At 40.7% G+C, this 20,255-nt stretch overlaps 7 protein-coding genes across 8 annotated transcripts; 3 read left to right on the forward strand and 4 right to left on the reverse strand.

The window, feature by feature from the left end:
• Positions 1–822: 822 nt before the first annotated feature.
• Positions 823–1,788, forward strand: LOC6649278 (arylalkylamine N-acetyltransferase 1). The gene has a single exon (XM_002071868.4). It carries the CDS (start codon positions 1,068–1,070, stop codon positions 1,761–1,763), a length of 696 nt encoding a protein of 231 aa, XP_002071904.1. The 5' UTR covers positions 823–1,067; the 3' UTR covers positions 1,764–1,788.
• A 205-nt stretch (positions 1,789–1,993) lies between these two features.
• On the reverse strand, positions 1,994–3,322 carry LOC6649279 (protein GUCD1). 2 transcript variants are annotated; one of them, XM_002071869.4, is made up of 3 exons: positions 2,754–3,322; positions 2,554–2,639; positions 1,994–2,483 (listed from the first exon to the last, which is right to left on the reverse strand). In XM_002071869.4, the coding sequence occupies exons 1-3, from the start codon at positions 3,230–3,232 to the stop codon at positions 2,365–2,367; spliced, it is 684 nt and encodes a 227-aa protein (XP_002071905.1). In that variant the 5' UTR covers positions 3,233–3,322; the 3' UTR covers positions 1,994–2,364. The 2 variants fall into 2 exon arrangements, with proteins under 2 accessions (XP_002071905.1, XP_023035096.1); XM_023179328.2 differs by having other exon boundaries at positions 2,554–2,690.
• A 224-nt stretch (positions 3,323–3,546) lies between these two features.
• On the forward strand, positions 3,547–6,201 carry LOC6649280 (zinc finger protein 628). Its single transcript, XM_023179148.2, has 4 exons — positions 3,547–3,905; positions 3,980–5,184; positions 5,251–5,515; positions 5,589–6,201. The coding sequence occupies exons 1-4, from the start codon at positions 3,645–3,647 to the stop codon at positions 5,805–5,807; spliced, it is 1,950 nt and encodes a 649-aa protein (XP_023034916.1). The 5' UTR covers positions 3,547–3,644; the 3' UTR covers positions 5,808–6,201.
• A 350-nt stretch (positions 6,202–6,551) lies between these two features.
• Positions 6,552–9,945, reverse strand: LOC6649281 (PHD finger protein 12). The gene is made up of 5 exons (XM_002071871.4): positions 9,753–9,945; positions 9,445–9,635; positions 8,677–9,367; positions 7,011–8,608; positions 6,552–6,943 (listed from the first exon to the last, which is right to left on the reverse strand). The coding sequence occupies exons 1-5, from the start codon at positions 9,798–9,800 to the stop codon at positions 6,757–6,759; spliced, it is 2,715 nt and encodes a 904-aa protein (XP_002071907.2). The 5' UTR covers positions 9,801–9,945; the 3' UTR covers positions 6,552–6,756.
• A 280-nt stretch (positions 9,946–10,225) lies between these two features.
• LOC6649282 lies at positions 10,226–12,385 on the reverse strand. Its single transcript, XM_002071872.3, has 6 exons — positions 12,295–12,385; positions 12,124–12,227; positions 11,981–12,052; positions 10,816–11,921; positions 10,551–10,761; positions 10,226–10,496 (listed from the first exon to the last, which is right to left on the reverse strand). Exons 1-6 carry the CDS (start codon positions 12,383–12,385, stop codon positions 10,314–10,316), a joined length of 1,767 nt encoding a protein of 588 aa, XP_002071908.1. The 3' UTR covers positions 10,226–10,313.
• An 893-nt stretch (positions 12,386–13,278) lies between these two features.
• Positions 13,279–16,566, reverse strand: LOC6649283 (putative ATP-dependent RNA helicase SoYb). Its single transcript, XM_023179218.2, has 4 exons — positions 16,464–16,566; positions 16,028–16,379; positions 14,266–15,957; positions 13,279–14,199 (listed from the first exon to the last, which is right to left on the reverse strand). The coding sequence occupies exons 1-4, from the start codon at positions 16,466–16,468 to the stop codon at positions 13,597–13,599; spliced, it is 2,652 nt and encodes an 883-aa protein (XP_023034986.2). The 5' UTR covers positions 16,469–16,566; the 3' UTR covers positions 13,279–13,596.
• A 972-nt stretch (positions 16,567–17,538) lies between these two features.
• LOC6649284 (activating signal cointegrator 1 complex subunit 2) lies at positions 17,539–20,242 on the forward strand. The gene is made up of 5 exons (XM_002071874.4): positions 17,539–17,735; positions 17,803–17,963; positions 18,035–18,643; positions 18,710–18,988; positions 19,049–20,242. Exons 1-5 carry the CDS (start codon positions 17,610–17,612, stop codon positions 20,145–20,147), a joined length of 2,274 nt encoding a protein of 757 aa, XP_002071910.1. The 5' UTR covers positions 17,539–17,609; the 3' UTR covers positions 20,148–20,242.
• Positions 20,243–20,255: the final 13 nt, after the last annotated feature.

Below are 20,255 nucleotides of genomic sequence, written 5' to 3' on the forward strand. Positions count from 1 at the left end.
GTCCGTTTTGTGTGTACTACACACACACACACACATACACACTGGCACACACACAATAAATAGGATTATTCCGTTTGTGTGCACCCTAAAACCTAAAACCGATTATATGCCGAATGAATTTTTTAATCATATAGTCAACCGACTTTAATAATATATCATAACACATTGTTTTTACGAAATTGCCAAGAATTATCTTAGTCTATTTTTGGAAAAGAGTTATCCCTTGAATAAATATGTAAATACCTGTTGAAAATAGATTTTTAAATGATGTTTCTTTGAAAGAATCAAGTACAAATTTCTTATTATTCTGATGATTGTAAACACGTTATAAGCCTCTAAATTTCTCACAGAAAAAACAAAATTTTAAAGCATTAAAAATTATGTAAAAATTTAAAAAATTAGAATTTTGTATTGATGGTGATCGACATGATAGAGTGATCTTTAACAAATATTTATACCAAATTTCAAGACAATCGAGCGATTAGAACATTAGATTTTAAAGGTATAATCTTCCAAAACTAGTTTCAAGAAAATTGGAAATTGGGCATTGTTAATCAAAATAATATTTTTCAATTCTTTTGGTAATAATAATTGATTGATTATGATTCCATAAGAACTACTTTCGAATGCGTGATGTCAACTGCTCTAAAAAGTATGTAAAATTGCTCTCTAAAGTATGCAATAGGTTGCCAAAGGGCTCATTGTTTTTGAAACACATAGATATTTTGTTAAAAAATTGTCCATAAACAATGTGTGCATCGAGAATAACTTTTCGTTTACACAAAATTGAATTTTTGTTGCCCTTAAAAACAAATTCTTCGACTGCCTATTGCATACTTTGAGGGGCAAAGTTCCCCTCTTTTACATACCTAGAGGGAGAAAGGAGAGAGTGAAAAAGAGTTATTAAATAGTTTAATTCTAAACGACTCTGAAATTGGTAATTTCACATAAATTTCTAGATGAATCACATAGCCACATAGGAACACAAAAGAAACAGCTCAACCACCCCCCGCAGTAATCACACACAGAAATACCATCCATTTGTAGCAGCAGCAACAGAAATTAATATGGAATACAAAGTGATTGGACCCGAGCATTATGATAATGTCATCAAACACTTGCGGATGACATTCTTTTCCGATGAACCACTTAATAAGGCGGTGAAACTTTGTCGTCCTGGCGAGGGACATGACGAGCTGGAGAAGCATTGCCTGAATACGCTCAAAGATGACATAAGCCTGATGGCTGTGGATGCCAGTGTGGATGGGGGACAAATTGCTGGTGTCATTTTGAATGGCATTCTCCGTCCCGGCGAGACCGAAGAGGCCCTCAAGAGTCTCGTGAAGAGTGACGATGAGAAATTTGTTAAAATTCTCGAACTAATCTATCGACAAATTTTGCGAGCCGATCTCTTCAATTGTTACCATGTAGACCGCATATTCGATGTGCGTATCCTGTCGGTGGATGGTCGATATCGGGGCCAGGGTGTGGCCAAGGAGCTGGTGCGTCGTTCCGAATTGTTGGCCCAAACGTATCGCTTCCGATTGCTGAAGGCCGATGCCACTGGCATTTTCTCACAAAAGATATTGCGTACGAGTGGCTTCGAGATGGCTTCCGAGCAATTGTATGCCAAATATAAGGATAAAAATGATCAGTTAATATTGCCCGTTGAGGCTCCGCATCTGAAGCTGCAGTTGTTGATTAAACGCTTGAGGAATTGTGATAACGAGGATAGGCACACAGATCAAAGAGAGGAGGAGTAAAGGAGTCATCAACTATATACGTTTATATGAGAATATATATATAAATATATCGAATACTGTTTGATATACATAAATAAGAGTTTATACATACATACATACATACACATACACATATATATATATTTGTTAACATAATCGTGTGTAATTATTGTTGTTGTCTTTTTTTGTAATTGGGGGACCAAAACTGCAAATACGCCGCAAATACAATAAATCAAATAAAACATACAATATTCTTTTGTGAAACATCATATCTCATAATTGGTGGAGGGGGGTTTTGGGGGAGAGAAAGATAATAATGAGTTTAAAAGCCATCAACAAACTTATTTATTCTTTTTAGCCTAGCCTAGCCTAGCCTAGCTCAAGCAAATGCCATCGTCAAACTTCCATGGTCATAGTCCACTTTCCACTTGGCCATAAAGGAATCCATTTTAAATACATTATTAGTAGAGGATCACATGCGACCAAGTACAAAACCCTTTGATACACAATAATTATCACAAGACAAGATATCTCTTCTTTTTTTTTCATCTTCATCTCCACTGTCATATGCTGCTGCTGCTGGGCACAGGTACACTACATGTAGCTAAAGATTCGTTAATCCTTATTGGCAACCGCTGGCAGCCGCAGATTGTTGCTGATCATAAATAAAAATGATATCCTCATCGGTGCCATAGGCACGGCGGGCCACATCCATGGACTCGGTTAGACATTGACAGATATCTGCAGGAGGAATACGGGGAAATAGAGCTTAAGAGGGATTGGCTATTGGATTGGAGGGGGTAATACTCACGGCCATCGTGAACCTCGGGATTGTGATAGAAGACCTTCTGACTGGTCATATCGTAGCCACTTAGCACCACATAATGTCCGGCATAGCTTTTAATGGGTATGCGTGTATTTTGGGCAATACAAGAGATATGAAAACAACTTGGCACCAATTCGCATGAATTGTCAGTGTCATTGGATATCAGTTTGAATACGTGTTCTTACCCAAATTTCTCGAGTACATTGCGTTTGCATATCTCGCAGGTGAGGAGCGAGGCATTGGTTAACAATATCACGGGACCATGACGGGCCAAATGTCTTAGTATCACCTCCATGTCAACGGTGCGCTGCTCCACGCGCAGGCCATGAGCCTTGGCATCCTTGAACTTGCGCGTCACACGCTTCTCGTCCTTGTCAATGATTTTCGAGTAGTATGTGTGTTGGGTGTAGTTTGGATCAATGCCCAAGGTCTGGGTGAAGTACTCATGACGCACTTGATAGCGCAATAACAAATAGCACAGATCAATTGTCCAGGTGCTGGAACCGAATCCCTCCTCCCTGCAGATGGCTTCGAAATTGTTTAGCAATTGATCCCGTTGGGTGCTCGACAATATCATCAGAATGCAGGAGAGACCGCAATCCCAGTTGTAACGCTGCTGGTAATGGGTTAGATTATAGTGTTTACTTTGCGGTAGGCCGTTCATTGTGAACAGTACAAAAGTTGAAATTATAATGCAAATTTAAAACCAAAACACAGAACACAGCTGTTCACTCCACGCGAATCGCCAATTGAATTCGTCGCAAAGCGATTGAATTCGCCGGAGTGCGAGTAACGCTCTCATTTAAACGGGTGGCGCTCACTCTTGAAATTGAGCAAAGAGTTAAAATGAGTTTCGATAGAGATGGCTGCCACTATCGATAGTTCAATGAATTTAGAAGAATGCCATATCTAATTTTACTGTAAAATAACAGCAAAGAATGGGGCACTGTTAACGCATTCTGTTAAGCAGATTGGGTATTTTTGCGATTCAGTTAGACGGTTACACTGGCTTAAATGTTAAAATTTAATAAAAATACATTAATTTTATTGTTAGACAATTAAAGGTCTTGCCCGCAATGATTTGTCGGCTGTGTTTGAATACACTAGATGAGCATAATGCCGTTTTGCTATTTGGTACGGCCTCGTCAACGGGGGCGGGGGCGACAGCGGTCGATAACGATAGCAGCAGCAGCACCACCAACGAAAACAATGGAACGGGGATTAACAGTAGCAACACCAGCAACAACAACAATAATAATAATATTAACAATAATCAAAAAACAGGAACGCCGGAAAGCTACTTGGTGCAATTGATTTCGATTCATTTGTATCTCTGTGTAAGTAACCGACTAGCACTCTAACCAAATCTCGAATGTAGCTCAGATTATCTCTCACTCTCTCACTGGTTCAGTTATCCCGGGATGATGCCATCTCCACGAGCATATGCAGCGAGTGTCGTGCCCAGTTGGAGAGTTTTCATAATTTCTGGAAACTGGTGGAACTAAAGCAGACAACATTGTGCAGTCAGTTTCTGGAAATTGATTGCGATGTCAACTGGTCGGAGGAGGGTGGAGATGACCCGGATCCAGAGGTCGAGATATTGGAGCCTGAAGGTGCAGAGGTGGAGGCCGAAGCAGAGATGGAATCTGAGGATATGGTGTCCATAGTCAAGGTGGAACCACACGATTTCAATGAGGCTGTCTATATAAGTCGCGTGGTGGATGCAAATGCTAAGAAATTTCCTTGCATGTTCTGTGAGAAATCCTTTAAAATGCGTCGCTACCTGGAGGAGCATATAGCCACGCATACAGGCGACAGGCCCATAGCTTGTCCCTACTGTGAGATGGCATTTCGCTGTCGATCCAATATGTATACGCATGTTAAGAGCAAACACACAGCTCAGTGGCTGAAAGCACGAGCGGAACGGGATGCGGCAAAAAGTCAACAAACGGCACAGCCTCCATCTGTGGTGCCGGTGTCTGCCTCAGTTGTGCATATAAAAACAGAGCCAATTGATGAACCACCACCTCCTCCGCCGCCGGCACGAGTTGCAGCTCCTGTTCCCACTTCCGTTCCCGCTCCCACTCCAGCACCAGCTCCAACTCCGGCTCCGGCTCCTCCCCAACCAGCGTTGCAACAAAATGAGCCAATGGAAGCCATCAATTTGTCTATATGCAAAGCCAAATCACGTCCCCAGCCCATTACTCGTTCAATTAGTAGGCGCAAAACGCACTCACCCAAAAAGGTTCAGTCCACAGTCGAATGCAGCGATGACGCGAGCAGTGACAGCAATTCGGAGGAGCAAGTGACCAGTTTGCTGCCCCACAAACGTTTCAAAGAGAACGAACTAATGTTGGCCAACTATAATGCTGTGGCTGCTGCTGTAGTAGCTGCCGCTTCTCTCAATACCAACATCGGCAGCAGTAATAGCAGGAGTAATTGTTCCACTACCTCAGGAGGAGGTGGAGGTGGAGGTATTGGTGCTTCAGCCAGTGCTGTCGATAGTCTACAGCAACGATTATGTGCGAGTCTCATACAACAACATCAGCAGGATCTCTTCCATGCAATGACCACAGCGGCCAGTTCCATGGCAACAGCTGCAGCAGCTGCAACAAGGTAAAAAAAATGTCATATCAATTATAATTCAGTTCCTTCTACTAATTGCTTCCTAATCCATTGCAGTAATTATCAACATCATGGTACAACTACTTCCATAGAGCGTCCATCTCATGCCAATCACCTGCATAAGAAGCAATCATCATCGGCAGCATCAATTGCACCACAAGCACCTGCACCGGCACCGGCACCGGCACCTCCGTCAATAGTTGCATCCTCGATTTGTGCAAATTGTGGCGAACTGCCTGGCCAGAATCATCGGTGTTTGACCAAGGCGAAATATGCCTGCGATGTGTGCGGCAAATGCTTTAAAATGAAACGCTATCTGGAGGTGAGTTAACTTTCTTTCTCTCTCATCCTGTTGTACCTGGGATATCATGTGAATATATTTAATATATATATAGGAGCACTTTGCCACACACACTGGAGTCAAGCTGCATACCTGCGCCTTCTGTCCTACGGAATTTCGCTCCAAATCGAATATGTATCATCATACGAAACGTAAACATAAAGTTGAATGGGAGCGTTCACGTGCCACAAGGAATGCGGCCAAAACGACAAGTGGCCAAGACCAGCAACAGCAGCAACAACAGGCTCAGTCCAGTCAGACAGCAGCAGTTTAACCACCATACACACACACACACACACACACACACACACACACACACACACACACACACACACACACACACAAATCACCGTGGATGCAGTGCAGCCATTTAAACAACTAAACAAAAAACTTTTTCATTTCAATTTAACTCACGTACTTATTTCTCACAAAAAAAAAAACTAAACAAAAAACAAGAAATTATGTATTGTACACCTAAAAATACCCTCCCTCCACCACCCAACACCCACAACCAACCCAGCCCAATCCCAGTGGTAACTACTGTATATACTCTCTCCCCCTATATCTTCTTGTTCTTTATATTGTATGCCTTAACCAGATGCAAGTTGGAAAAGCATTTGGTTGAAAAGTAAATATAAATTAATTGAAAACATAAGTTTTTAAACGAATTATTTGTTTTTTCTGTAAACATTCTTTTTCAGCTGGAAGAAAGAATTAAGAATTTTCATTTGGAGTCCTAAAACTCTTAAGTAATTTCTGTAGAGAATAAATTATTTTCCTTTTTCAGATTTTATTATGTTTAGTTTTTTGCACTTTTTACATTTACATAGATTGGAAAGAGAAAGAGATAGAAATATATATAGAACCATATGCTTGTTTCAATTTTTTGAGTTATTGGTTAAAGAAATTCTTGAGACTTAATATATAATTGTAATAGAATTGTTTCCATTTCTTTTTGTTTTCCTTCTTTTTTTGAGTTTTCCTTTTGTATTGCTATGCGAAAAAAAGTTAAATTTTATTTTTCTGTTCATTTAACTGGGTTTTTTGTTTTGTTTTTTTTTGCTTAAGCCTAGTATTTATATGGTGAGGGTGGGGAGGGGATTGTAGTGATGATAGCTGCCTCACATGGCCATTGCCTTGATGATACCCAACGAAAGAAGAGCAGCAGGCGAAGAGATGATCAATGATGATGATGGGGGATAATGTTAATCGAGTCATCCATCCTACGCCAGACGCTTGCCCAGCTCTACCGACGGCACTGAGAACACAAACGATAGACAGCCAAAACGCAACAGACTACCATGAGCCAGAACAGCGGATCCCTCCCAAGCGCCCGATATCATGGGCGGACTACCATCACCAGCATTCCGTTGTAGACAACGACACGAGGGCTTCACAACCGGCGCCATTCTAGAGTTGGACAATGATGATTACCTTTAGAATATATACTCTTCAATATATGTATGTGTCAGCTTACCTATCTTGGGTATTTCTTTTCGTTTTGTGATCAAACTCTCGATGAATGTGACGACGTTTGTCAAGGAGATCGTCCACACGCCTCTTGAGTTCCGCATCGTCGACACGCATACGTTTGCCAGCATGTGTTGGCATATGATCGGTCACATCGCATGTGTAGAGCTGACCATTAACTTCGGTTCCGAATTCAGAGTAATTGATCAACTCGTACGATTTGGAGAACTCGTCGTAGAAGATAATGGCGTGCTGGGGAGAGATGCGTGAGCAGTAGCCAATGGCGGACAGATCAACAGTTTCTGTGTGAGCCAGAGTGGTGGAGGGCGTATAATGGCCGCCATAGCCCACATAGAGAGTGCGATAGCGCATAAATATCGAGTGCTCCAAGCCCAGGGAACTGAACCAACGACTATCCTCGAGCATATCGCCCAGGGGTGTGAGCACGGCTCGGGCCCTGACCTTGCAATCGAGGAGCTGCAGCTCGAGGCGTGTGGCCAGTTCGTAGGCCTTCTCTGTGTCGCTGCGGCAGCGTGGCTTATAGCTTTCGGCGGCAGCGTCAGCCGCTGCAATGGCAGCAGCTGTGGCCAGTGCCGGATGCAGAGCCATCAGTGGATCTTCATCGGCGGCATTGCCATTCTTTTGGGCCAAAATGGCGGACGTTTCACTGGTGAAGAGCATCGAGAATCGATTGATGTCCTCCGGAGCCAATTGACCTTGAAGGGCAATGGTAGCTGGTAGTGCAGAACCGGAACCGGACCCCGACCCGGAGCCAGTTGAGCTTGACAGTTGACGCAATCGACGGGCAGCTGTTCGATTCTTATATTGAGCCACAATTTCCGGATGCTCCTGCACTAGCTGCTGGAGACGTTGATGGGCCAACTTTTTAATAATATCCACATCCAAATGACAGAGATCTGCATCGATAATATTGGTTTTTGAGTCCTCCTCGTCGTCCTCAAAACTAATGTCCAAGGGAGGAGCAGCCGGCGTTGGCGTTGATATTTGCGGTTTTTGCTCCACCGTCGAGGAGCCCAACTCAGAGGATGGCTCTCCGTTCAGTTTACCGGCTACAGCCGGTTCCTGTTTCTCTCCCTGTTGTTCCTTCACTTCCTGCTCCTTGGTCACCGCGGCCGTGTCTCCAGCCGCTGCCACAGCCTCCTCATCGTCGTCATCATCGTCATCCGTTTGCGTGTCACTGCCTTCTGTCGTTGCAAGACCATATTCCTTTTGGATCTCACGGTATTTGGCACGAGCATTCCGCAATGCTTCCAAATCCTTGAGCAGCGACTCTGTGACACTCTCCCTAGAGATTTCCTCGACTGCTGTTGGCAGCATTTTGCGTCGCTTCACCCGGTCATAGCGCAATGTTTGCCTCATGGAGGGCAACAGAGCCGGCGGATGCTCATAATGGTAGCGGACAATGGCCGGTATATCGATATGGCAGCGGGAACGGACAGCCAATTTCATCCGGAATGGCGGATGGAGGGTATTGACGCGGCGAAAGAACTCCATTTTGACATTCTCATGGTCCATCGGCTGATGGAACCGATTCCACAATCTAACACGCTCCGTTGCCGAGATGCTGCTGGTCATATTGGCATCCTAAAATCGGAAAGAAACAAACAAAATATGTGATGGCGAACTGAGATCGGATTTTTTATGTGCATTACAATGAAATTCTCGGCATGATTCGGGCACATCCAGAGACCAGCTGGCAATGCTGTCAGCGGCGGATCAAGACAATCCTGATGATAATACAATGGGCAATAATCGCAGGAGATGAGCGGAGCTCGTTTACAGGATCGCTTGCAATAGAAACAGGTTTTGGCCGGCAACGGGACCAAACCCTGAGAATCCAGCTCGAATGGTTTTGAATTGCGTCGCTGATTGCCAGCAGAGCCGGCACCAGTCTTACGACCGTGATGGCCATTATCCGTATGCACCGGCTGGACAGGCTGCACCTTGCCATGTCCCGGAAACTGGGCATGCAGCTCCAGTTCGGCGGGCAACGCAAATTGCTGGGGATTCAGCATACTTGCCGCCCGTATAACATCATCCAATGGTGTTGGCTTCTTATTGGGATCGAGGGCACGTTGTATGGCCAGTGGCATCTTGGACAACAGCTTCTCCGTGCTATTGCGTTCACTGTTGCTCCGCTTGCGTAAGTTACGTATTTTCAAAGGTATCGACTCCAGTTCACCGGATGACGGTGTATTGGCACGTGAGCCACTTCCCGCCGAGGGTACACGCTCCACCGACGACGCCTTCGACGACGATGGGGGATGTGACATTTTGGCCATCCGACAACTGTGACACAACCACTGACCAGTGGGTATATCCTCCTCACTAAGCGGTGGATCGCTGCAAATAAAGATCCAGGTAGTAAAACATTCCGACATAGCATAGAATCCTGGCTATATATATTTGTATATACTCACTGGCACTGCAAATGAAAGCTCGAGGGGCAACGATCGCAGCATAATAAATTGCCGCCCTCCTCGCAGGCATCACAGAAATCATGATTATGTCCCCGTCCCGGACGCCTGTAATATGGATGCTTTGTATTTGTCGAACGCTGCGCTTGCTTCTCATCCTCATTGGGTGGTGGCTTGATCAGCAATTTGATTTGCTATCAAACAATATGATAGTTAGTACAAATATGTAGTTTAATTAATTTTCCCCATTTTTTTATCCGCCAATTTTGTGACGCGATGGAGACAACCGATTTGATTTATTTATAACTTACCTCCATGATGCTTAATGATGCATTTGGATCCTGATCAGCCTTTGACATCTTTTACCACTTCCACTTTTGCCTGTGTTAAAGGTCTATAATAATTGCAGTGATAGCGATTCAATGCAATTCAATTTTTCTCGATTCGCTAACAGAAATTGGTTGGGTTGGCTTGCTTTGCCCTCAGCAGTGTGACCAGATATAAGCAACACACACTGCCAATACACTTAAGTGTTGGTTAATGTTGTTCTCTTTCAATACTACTCAATTCCAATCAGAATTGCATGCAAATTTCAAATATTTTCCCTTTTGTTCCCCTTTTAAACAAGATTTAATTAACTTTGATTAAATTTCACTAGCAAATGTCGCGAAATGTCTTCTCCCCCCAAAAAAAAAAAACATATTTATTAATTTCAATTCCCAAAATTAAGACTTAGATCCACCTAGATCCTAAATTATGTACTTCCACAAATTCCATTCTTCTGTTATACATTTTAAGGGGTTCTTTAAAATTCAATCTCTCATATATACACATATCGGATTTCAGCATCAACTGTTTCCAAACTCTGGATCTTAGGCAACTGCCTCAACATTTTGACCATCTGCCGTTGGTGGCCGACTCTCACAGCTATCTTCGCCACTGCTGGTGGTGGATGCACCCTCCTCTGGGGAAGTCTTTGCCTCTTGCTGATCCTGATTACTGGCCGAATCAATTTTGTCCTCATTCCCGGCATCTGCCTCAGCTCCTTTCTTGTTCTGTTTATAATGGTTATTAGTTAATTGAAGCTTTTGCGTTTTTTGTTCTTTTACCTTTTTGCGTTTTTTGGGTTTTTCCGTTTTCACGGCAAGCAATTCGGCTTCCTCTTGGAGGACAGATTTATAGGTTGGTGGAAAGAATTTTCCAGCCTCCTGATGGCCAATAACCGAATTGGGACTAACATAGCTAGGACCAAACGCCATTAGAAGCGGCATGGCCGGATTTCCTTTCACTTTGTTGACTTTTACAATTATTTTGTCAGTGCTAAAGTAAAGTCAGAGGTAATTCTGTGAATTGAATAGAATTGAGTATACTCACGGTACATAGGGTTTGGCATTATATTTGTCAACTGAATTGGCTATAAAAACGGCAGTTTCCCATTTATCGCTTGTGAAGAAACCATAAAGTGGTATATCATCACGATATACATCCAAAATATGAGCCAAATCCTTTTTCTTATACGAATCGAAAGTCATGATAATGTGCGGTGGTTCTGGAACCGGATCGGGTGGCAAGAATGCTGAGGTTTGTGCCCGAAAATATGTATAAATGAGAGCAGCATGAGTACGCTGATCGTTTGGCACCCAAATGGGTGGAATTTTAATAATTTTTGTTTTCACTTTCTGCTCTGGCGGCTCCAGAGGCACTTCATCTTTTTCCTCTTTTCCGTGGTCATCCTCATCCGCCTCCTCAGGGTCCTCGCCCTGATTATCTTTCGTCTCCATTGTGGGGGTTTCTTTTACAACATTCTCATTTGCCTGTTCCTCAGCGAGCGGAGTTTCCTCTATAATTTCCACATTCATTTCCAAGGGTACTATCAATGGTGGAACTATAATCTCTTCCTCATTGAATTCATCTGGCGGTTTAATTGTCTCCTTGGTCAACTCATGGGCATATTGCCTTAGGACATTTGGCGGTGTTCCCAGAATCTCTTCGACTTTCCAAAAACACATTAACAATTCCTTATCATACAGTTGTTCGATTATTTCACGTGATAATGGATTTTCGGCAGCAAAATTAACGGTATTCATATCACTCTCCGTTATGGCGAAAACCTTACGATCTTTGCACTGAATCTTCAAGGGATCAGCCGGTTCGGCTAGCTTTTTAAACATATCCCGATTCACCTGTGGTCCGAATACTGTAATGCCAATATCGGGCAAATTCTCCATTATGGTATCGGTAACGAAACGTAGATATTCAATACGTTTCTTTTTCGATTCCTCCTCCTCGATCACTTCGGCACGGCGTAATGCCAGATTCTTGATGCGTTGCTGTTCCAATTCGATTGGCTGTAATTCCGTAATCTCATAGAAATGATAGTGCTGCGTCTCCTTGGCCATGGTCGAGGCCAATGTTTTGGTTATCATGGCCACCAATTTGGGTACATCAGTGCCAAACATTATATTAATGGCTTTGCCATTCTACATATATGAAAATCATAAGTTAAAAATTAAATGAATTTAGTTTAATGCTTACAAACCGTAACAAACATCCAAGTTGGTTCACTTTTCTTATTAAATCTGGCCAAAGAGCTAATCGATCCTGCCTTGCACTGAAACAGAAACCGCAAAAACAAAACATAATTATAATTAATAAAACAAAAATTGTTAAATCTTCTCTTACAATGGCTAATTGGAGATTATCGCCGCCCAGTTCCAATTTGATTTTTCTCAAACTGCCAACCATACCAAGACAAGGTCCACACCATTCCGAATAGATATCGAGAACTATATATGTATGTATGAATTAAATTTTATATGGATATTGAAAGGACATTCGCTTTCATCTGCTTACTCAGTAGTCCTGGTCGTTGAAGAAATTTCTCAAATTCTTCATCGGAACTGATATCCGCTTGAAGTTGCTGTACACCACCCTTTTTGGCCATTTTTTGCCAACTGATTTTGTGTTATGGCCAATATTAACATATTTTATGCCAATTGCAAATATTGATTAAACTTTCATTTTGTTGTCAAGCATAAAATAAAACATGAATATAAACATACATACATATGTCCTTTTGTTTGTAAAAACATACATATGTATGTATATATATGTACATAATTATAATATTATAATTATAAGGCCTAATCCGCAGATATATGTTGGATTTTAAAAATGAAGTTCATGATATTATAATTCTAATATTGTTGTCAAATAAATAATATGCAGTTATTATACCGACTATATTAATATTATTAAAAAAACTAAACAAATTCAAAAAAAAAAAATTCAATATGATTAAATGTAAACTAAAAATTAGATAAGTCTGGTGTCTCTTCTGCTGCCATTGAGCACAATAAATTCTCATATTATAAACAATCTTCGAATGGAAAATATTCAAAATTAGCAAAATGTGAGAAAGAAAACATTAAAAAAATTGGGTCAAGATTCAATTTTTTTCTTTAACATTTTGGCCCAAAGCTCGGGAACGGAAGGATTTAGAGGCTAGATGTCTTCTCAACATTTGTAGTCCCTTCAATTCTAAAAAAACTTTGTTGAAGAAAGTTTGTAAAAAAATTCATATTTTAGAAGTTAGAAGCAAGTGAAAAAAAAACCTTTTCAAAAAAATTGCAACTTTGATGGAAAACTTTGGCCACAAATTTTGTATGAATCCATCGTGATAACTTAAAAAACTAATGATGCAGTTCGATTCGCAGGACCCGAAATAGGGTAAAACCATCGAGTTTTACCATGTCTCTTTTTTTTTTTTTTAACTATTACAATGTTATGGAAGTCATATACAAAAAAACAAGTTTTTTTTTGTTATCATTTTTGAAATATGTAGTACAATTATCTTTATTGGCGAAATTGTTAAAATTTTGCTTCACAAAAGAGATTTTAGAGTTTTTTGTTATGACAATTGTAAGCAGGAATGAAATTGAAATGTTTTAATTTTTAAAATTTAAAAACCAAAAAAAAAGCACGTTAAAAGCAATTTTGAAAGTTGACAGTGTTACTTGAGAAGTTAAGGAAATTCAATTAGAATTAAAATTAACTTTGATAAAAAATTAAAAATTTAAATCAAAGTAATTTTTAGTTTTGATTTAGTATAATAATTATATGAAATCCTCATCATGTGTTTCATTCGCTCTCAGCTTATACAGCCTTAAGGGCCATATCAATAAAGCGACTTCTGACAAATTCATCATCATAGGCATACATGCGGTTAAGTAATATCTCTCGTAGATCATCTCCCTTTTTAGAATAAATGGTATTCACAAATAAAATATTATTAAATGCAAAATCAATATTGGCGCTATATAGATGATCGGTGGAAAATTTGCAAAATCTATGACGAATATAACGTGATTCAGCGGTTGTCCATAGACGATCCATGCTATATGGCATAAGGCCAGTCAGACGCAACTCAATGGCCTGGGACATCTGAGTGGAAAAGTGTTCATGGCATTGGTATAGTTCGGTTTTCAATACTTCTATGTATCTGCCATCCCAATCCAATAGTCTCACACCAATCACTTCATCACTGTCAACGCCAATGATGACGGCACGTTGATAGCATTTGTCGACTTCTAGAATGCATACATCACCAATCGATGGATTCAGTAGCGGAATTTGATTCACCTCCTGTCGATAATAGACATGAACTCCATTTGGCATATTTATATTTTGATACACTTTTGGCTCATGCTTTTTCCGGGATGCAATAGGCCTCACTACCAAATTTGTTGGCGAAATGCACTGCAAATTTAATTAAGAATTAGTGAAAGAATTCAGTGATAATGTCCTATTTTTGTATCTACTCACATCCATAATATTGAAATAGATTTTACCCCCACTGGGCAAATAACTTGGTATCTGAGCTTCTTTGGCTAAAAGACGATGCCGAAAACGACATGAACGACGTGAACAATTACCATATGATAGTAATTGGGTACACAGATTGATATTATATTGTGGCTGAATGATCTCCTTTTGCAGTCGAAAGTTGAAAAGATGTTTGAACCACTCCTCTTGCATGGGCAAATCGTGTTTGAGTATAAAGTCACAGAAGAGCCAAGCCTGTTCGGTAGCCATTTCGTTGAAGAACATCAGAGCTTCGCCTGGTCGTTTATCCAGACTCTTGCAATTGGTATAGAACAAATTGAAACGAGCCTTATACCGATGCCAGCTATTCGTTAAGGTGTAACATATCAAGAGATCGATGTAGCCACACTTTAAATTCGGCAGCATATCATCTTTGGCAATGATAATGCCTTTCTCATTTTGTATCTTTTTCTCAATCGTTTCAATCGGCGAGACAAAATTTATATGGGGAATATTTTGGGCTTTCAGCAATTCACTCAAGTGTCGAGATTCGTAATTTGTGTGGCAGACAATTACAATGCGTTCCATTTTCAAATTGCAGTGAGTGAGTGTCTTCAAAAGTGTTATACCCTCATCATGGTCAGTGGCCGAGACGAATTCCAGATTCAGTTTGATTCCACGATAAGCACAAGCCTCCAATCCATCCTCAAAAATAATTATAACGTTCGGCAGTGTTCTCATCACTCCCTCCATCCATAGGCGACTGGTGATGATCAATTGTGTTTGATCTTTATCAAACTTAAATTTATTCACCAACCAATTGATCAGCGTCATAAACTTCATCCGATTCGTACGTCGCAATTCATCCAGATTGTCCAGTACTATGCAACGCAAGTGCATCGGATCAAAAATTAAAAATCCCGGCTTTTCAAATTGTTGCAGTTGCAACAACAATTCCACTGTGGTAATCAATATGCCACAGGGTCGGCATAATATTTTGGACACTTCTTTAATAGAACTGTTATCAAATAGGGTAACAACTTTAGTGACGTTGCCTCCATCGGTGGAACAAAAGTCCAACATTTCACGCATAATTTTGGCCAATGTTTTACCCTCACTCATATTGACGACCACGGAAATGCATATGGGTCCGGCCCATTCGAGATTTCCCCCCTTGATGGCATTGTAAATACGTTGACTCAAAATCGGTATAAACGACCAAGTTTTGCCGCATTTCTCGTGGCCAATCATGATCATTGAATGGCCGTAGGCCAAATGTGGCCAGGCACAACGTTGCTCTCTCCGTGCCTTTTCAATGGCGAAATGTTTCATCATTGAATTTCGAATTTTCATTGACATGCCAGCCACCCCAGTTATATAATTACAGTATAGAAAAGGCCATTGGCCAAAAATCATAATGCCACAATTTGAATTATACCAGCTTGAATTCTTCTCAGTCTTTTTGAGTTGCAACTTGGGGCTGACTTCAAGGGTTTTAGGCTCCGGACAAGTCGTTATACAGTTTCCGTTCTCGTTTTCAAAACGTCGATGCGATAGATACACTATATCCTTGCTTAGGGTATGAAATTCAGTATCGGCTATATTGTCGAGTACTAATAAATCAATTGTTTTGTCTTCCAATTGCAATTGGGCTATTAGATCAGTAGTAATAATCAAAATCTTTTGATTAAACTGCAAAAAGTGATCAAAATTAAGGACATTACATTGTCGGACCATTGTCACCAGCGACCTAGCGACTTACCAAATAGGGCCAGCATGACTTTATTGTCCCGATATCGTCAGAACTGTGACACAACAGGAGATTATTCACATCTCTCTCTTCCAGCATCACTTGTAGCCACTTGCAGTGATTTGAATTTTGGCATAATATCACCACAGTGAGTTCCTTCAAGTCCATGGATTGTAGCTTCGAGACCAAGTGATTTATGGACTCTTCCCAAGAGATGGCATAGACATGTGATAGCCGACCGCCGTCTATATCTTCCACCTGTACTTCCAACCTTTTGGTTGTTGCCACTGACATCTTCTCCGAGTCATTCTGTTTGACAAGCTTCTTGGCTGCCAAGTAGATGTCTGAAATTTTATTTGAACGTCTGCAAAAAACAACCAATTAAGGATTATATTCAGTTAGGTTCTGCTAGTTTTATATTATTTTTTTAACTTTAGTTTTAACTTACTCCATTTTTTTTCACACGAGAAATTAATTTAATTTTTTAATTTTTTTTTTTTTCACTTCACTGAGACCTTTTCTTGTCGGATGTTGAAAATAAAATGTTCTAGATTAGACATTCATTTGACAGATTGAATTTAGATAACTCTGTCGATATATCTAGATACATTTCAATAATGGGTAACACAAAAAAAAAAAAAGAAAAAAAGTATTTGAAATTAATGTTAGAAATGCTTTATTTCGACTTACCATTATTTTGACCATCATGGAGTTGAAATAAAATCTGTAATCTTGGCAGAATTCTTCTGATTTCTAATTGGATTAGTATATACAGAGAGTGAAAAAGAGAGGAAGAGAGAGAGAGAGAGAGTTATTAAAAAACATACAACTTAAATATATATAGTTTAACAATTAAAACTAAATATGTGTTTTAATAATTCGAATTTAACTGGACAGCATAGATAATACATCCACATCTGTTTCTCATCTCAGAATATTGCTTAGCTGAAAACAAAGAAAATAATAAAATAATCAAATCTCTCAGAGCGTACAAATTTTTTATCAGTTGCCCGCCTTTCAAGTAGCCTACACGGGAAAAAATTATTCAAACCCTTGTTATCCCTTTTTAGATTCCGATCAAATATTTATTTTTGTTTTTGTTACCAATAATAAATTTGCGTTTGCATCTTATTCTATAAGACTCCAATTCCAATTCTATAAGACTTAGTTTCAAAAGGGTTACGAATTTAAGAAAAATTTTCTTAATTGCCATAAATAAAAAGAAAATCCTTTGCCACAATACAATCTTATTTTTTGCCTTTTTCTGTGATCTAACCGAAATGTGGTTGCAATTTTTCGCAGTGTATGCCAGCACTTATGCTCGAAAAATGTTTTCAAATAATTTGAATTATGTTACTCTCGCTGTTCTCTAACCGAAATATGACACACCCCCTCCCCCTTGACCAATCCCGCGCAGACATACGAAACTGCAGCGTAGGCGATTCTAGCCAAGTGCTGGAAAATACTAAAAATCCTATCATTTAAATTTTCGATATTTATCGATTTTTATCTTGTTAACGTGTTTGTCATCACTAACCCCATAGAGTAAATAAAATATGGCCAAAACTTACAGATTTTAACCAACAACAACAACATGCTAGACAACGATACAAGTAACAATAATAATAACAACAATTGGAATCCCCAGAAATTGTCATTAAATGAACTAAAAATAACCCTCAATGGCGAAGATGGTGTTCGAAGTCACATACCAGCTTTGGTAAGCAAATAGAAATACACACACATTGTGAAATATTTTATTGCTATTTGATGGTTTCCCTTTTTAGGATGAACATTGGGTTAGACGGGAGAAACCATTTAGTAGCTACCTCTGCCAAATGGCTAGCTATGGACGCCTTAAATCTGGAGCCGCTCTCGAAGAGTGGACACATAGAGCCAACAATTGCAAAAAGGATTTCGAATTCCTACTTAGCCTAAATCAACATGAGTGAGTAATGATTGAGTGAGATGAGTCGAATGTGTATTAGATTTCCTTACAATATCTTCCTTATGTTTCAGATTCTGGTCATATATGGTGTACGAAGAGTCAGCCATGGCCGCTTTAGTCACATTCCTGCAACGTGCCAATCCATTCTACAGAAGAGAAAGTACCAACGATGATTCATCTCAAACTAATACCCTTTATGAGGAGCTTCTTAATCTGGTAGTACGTATAATCTTACGGTTATGTACAGCCCGGGAATCGGCAACTGAATGGATGACCCAGCAGCAGCATAGCGATTTACTGTATAGCAATTATTTAATATCCATACCACTGCTCTTTGATATAATCATTGCCCTCGGTGATGAAAATCCACAAAATTTTCAATTGCTACGAGAGATCTTTGCTGTGGTTCTTCATTTGCCAGCGGATTATATGAAGGATTTGCGTGAAGGCTTGGCATTCTATGAGAATGCATTTCTTAGCATGCAAATCCAAGTAGAGAACGAGGGATGCGAAGGAGCTGGTGGCGGAGCATTTTTAGATGCTGATTCTACTGAAACACCATACGATGATGTTGTGCTCTTCGCCTTGGATTGCTCCCATACGTTGCGCGTGCTGATGTCTCTGAGCGGCGAAGTGAAGAATTTGTTAGACATCATGGAGCAACTGCGTCTGGGACAGAGGTTTGTCAAATGGATCCACACATCTGTTACAGCAATTAAAATCCAAAATTTTCTTATTCAATCCAGCATTGCAAATTTCTATGATCTGACTGTGCCAGTCCTGTATAGAAACATTTATACGATCAATCCTCAGGCACCGTCTTTGCGATGGTTAAACGAAGTGCGTCAACAATTTCTTGCTGTGATACGTGCAATAGTTCAGGCTCAATTGGAGGCAGGTCATGGTCAACAATTGGTCGATTTGTTGCAGGAATGCCTCTCGGCCCAAAGTTTTGTCGTGGACTATCAACGTCATTTTCCCATCAAGGAGAATATCGATTTAATGCTTCGGCGATGTCCCAACATGTGAGTTTAAATTAATATGGCACATTTTCAATATCGACTTATTTGGCCAATGTTGTCTAGCAAAAACTACAAAGTGGATTTTATCTTAAGTGGCTATGAGAAGGCTTTAAGCAATTGTACAGCGGGCATAATGGCTGATGAGTATGACCAGGATCAGGATCAGGAGGATGACGATGACGACGACGATGATGGCTTTGATGAGGATGACGATGAGGAAGGTGACAATCAGCCGACAGAGAATAAAACTAATTCCAATGACAGAGATATCGATCTGGAGGTCACTGCAGTCCTGGATGTTCTGCCTGATCTAGGCATGGGATTCATACGACGCATTCTCTCTCGCTATGAGAACAGTGAGCAGGCTATAGCCGCCATACTGGATGACAATCTGCCACCGGATCTAGCTCACTCGGATCGTCAGGAAATCTATGTGCCCCCCGATCCACAGGAGCAGCTGCAGCGTCAAACCGGTGTCAAGCATTACAATGTTCATGATGGTGATCGCTATGACATCCTTAGCCAGAATCAGCCGCAATGCATCATCAAGCAAGGCAAGGGACTACCCGGAGCGCCGCGTAATGCCGAACAATTGCTCGACGATAAACGAGATCTAAGCCAATTGAAATTACGCTATCAGCAGTACACCCTGGTCGAGGAAACGACCGGGCCAGATTCGTCAGCTGAGTATGATGATGAATACGATGATAGTTACGAGGCACTCAATGCTGGGCAAGCTCCTCCAGTTACATTGCTTAGAGCCAAATTGCAGGCAGATGCTTCTGCCGCCAACAGTGCGTATGAGGCCCAAGATGCTGAAGAGGATGACAGCGGTGATGATCAAGGGGAGAGTTCCAACGATGATGAGGGTGCTTCACCGAAACCCCAAAAGCGGGGCATGGATTTCTGTGAGAATCCAGAAATAACTCGAGCTCGCTATCAGCAACGACAAATGGCCAAATATGGCCAAAGAGCTGGTGGCGGGGGCGGCGGAGGCGGTGGTCAACAATCTTCGGTCGTTGGTGATCGACCCAAGGGTCAGGGTCAAAGTCAACAGACCCAACGCAATCGGAATCAAAAAGAGGCAAACAAATCATCACGGGCCAATCATAATCGCAAAGCTGGTGCAGCCTTTAAGCGTAGCAAAGGAATGTTACCCTAATCCTAATCCCCTAATCCCACAAACCAATTGTAAAAAAAAATTATAAATATAAATTGAAAGAAATTAAACCTTATTGGTTACACCTTGTTACTGAATATAATAGTAGTT

The sequence above is a fragment of the Drosophila willistoni genome, assembly GCF_018902025.1.
Source record: "Drosophila willistoni isolate 14030-0811.24 chromosome XL unlocalized genomic scaffold, UCI_dwil_1.1 Seg141, whole genome shotgun sequence".
In the NCBI taxonomy this organism is placed as follows: Eukaryota; Metazoa; Arthropoda; class Insecta; order Diptera; family Drosophilidae; genus Drosophila; species Drosophila willistoni.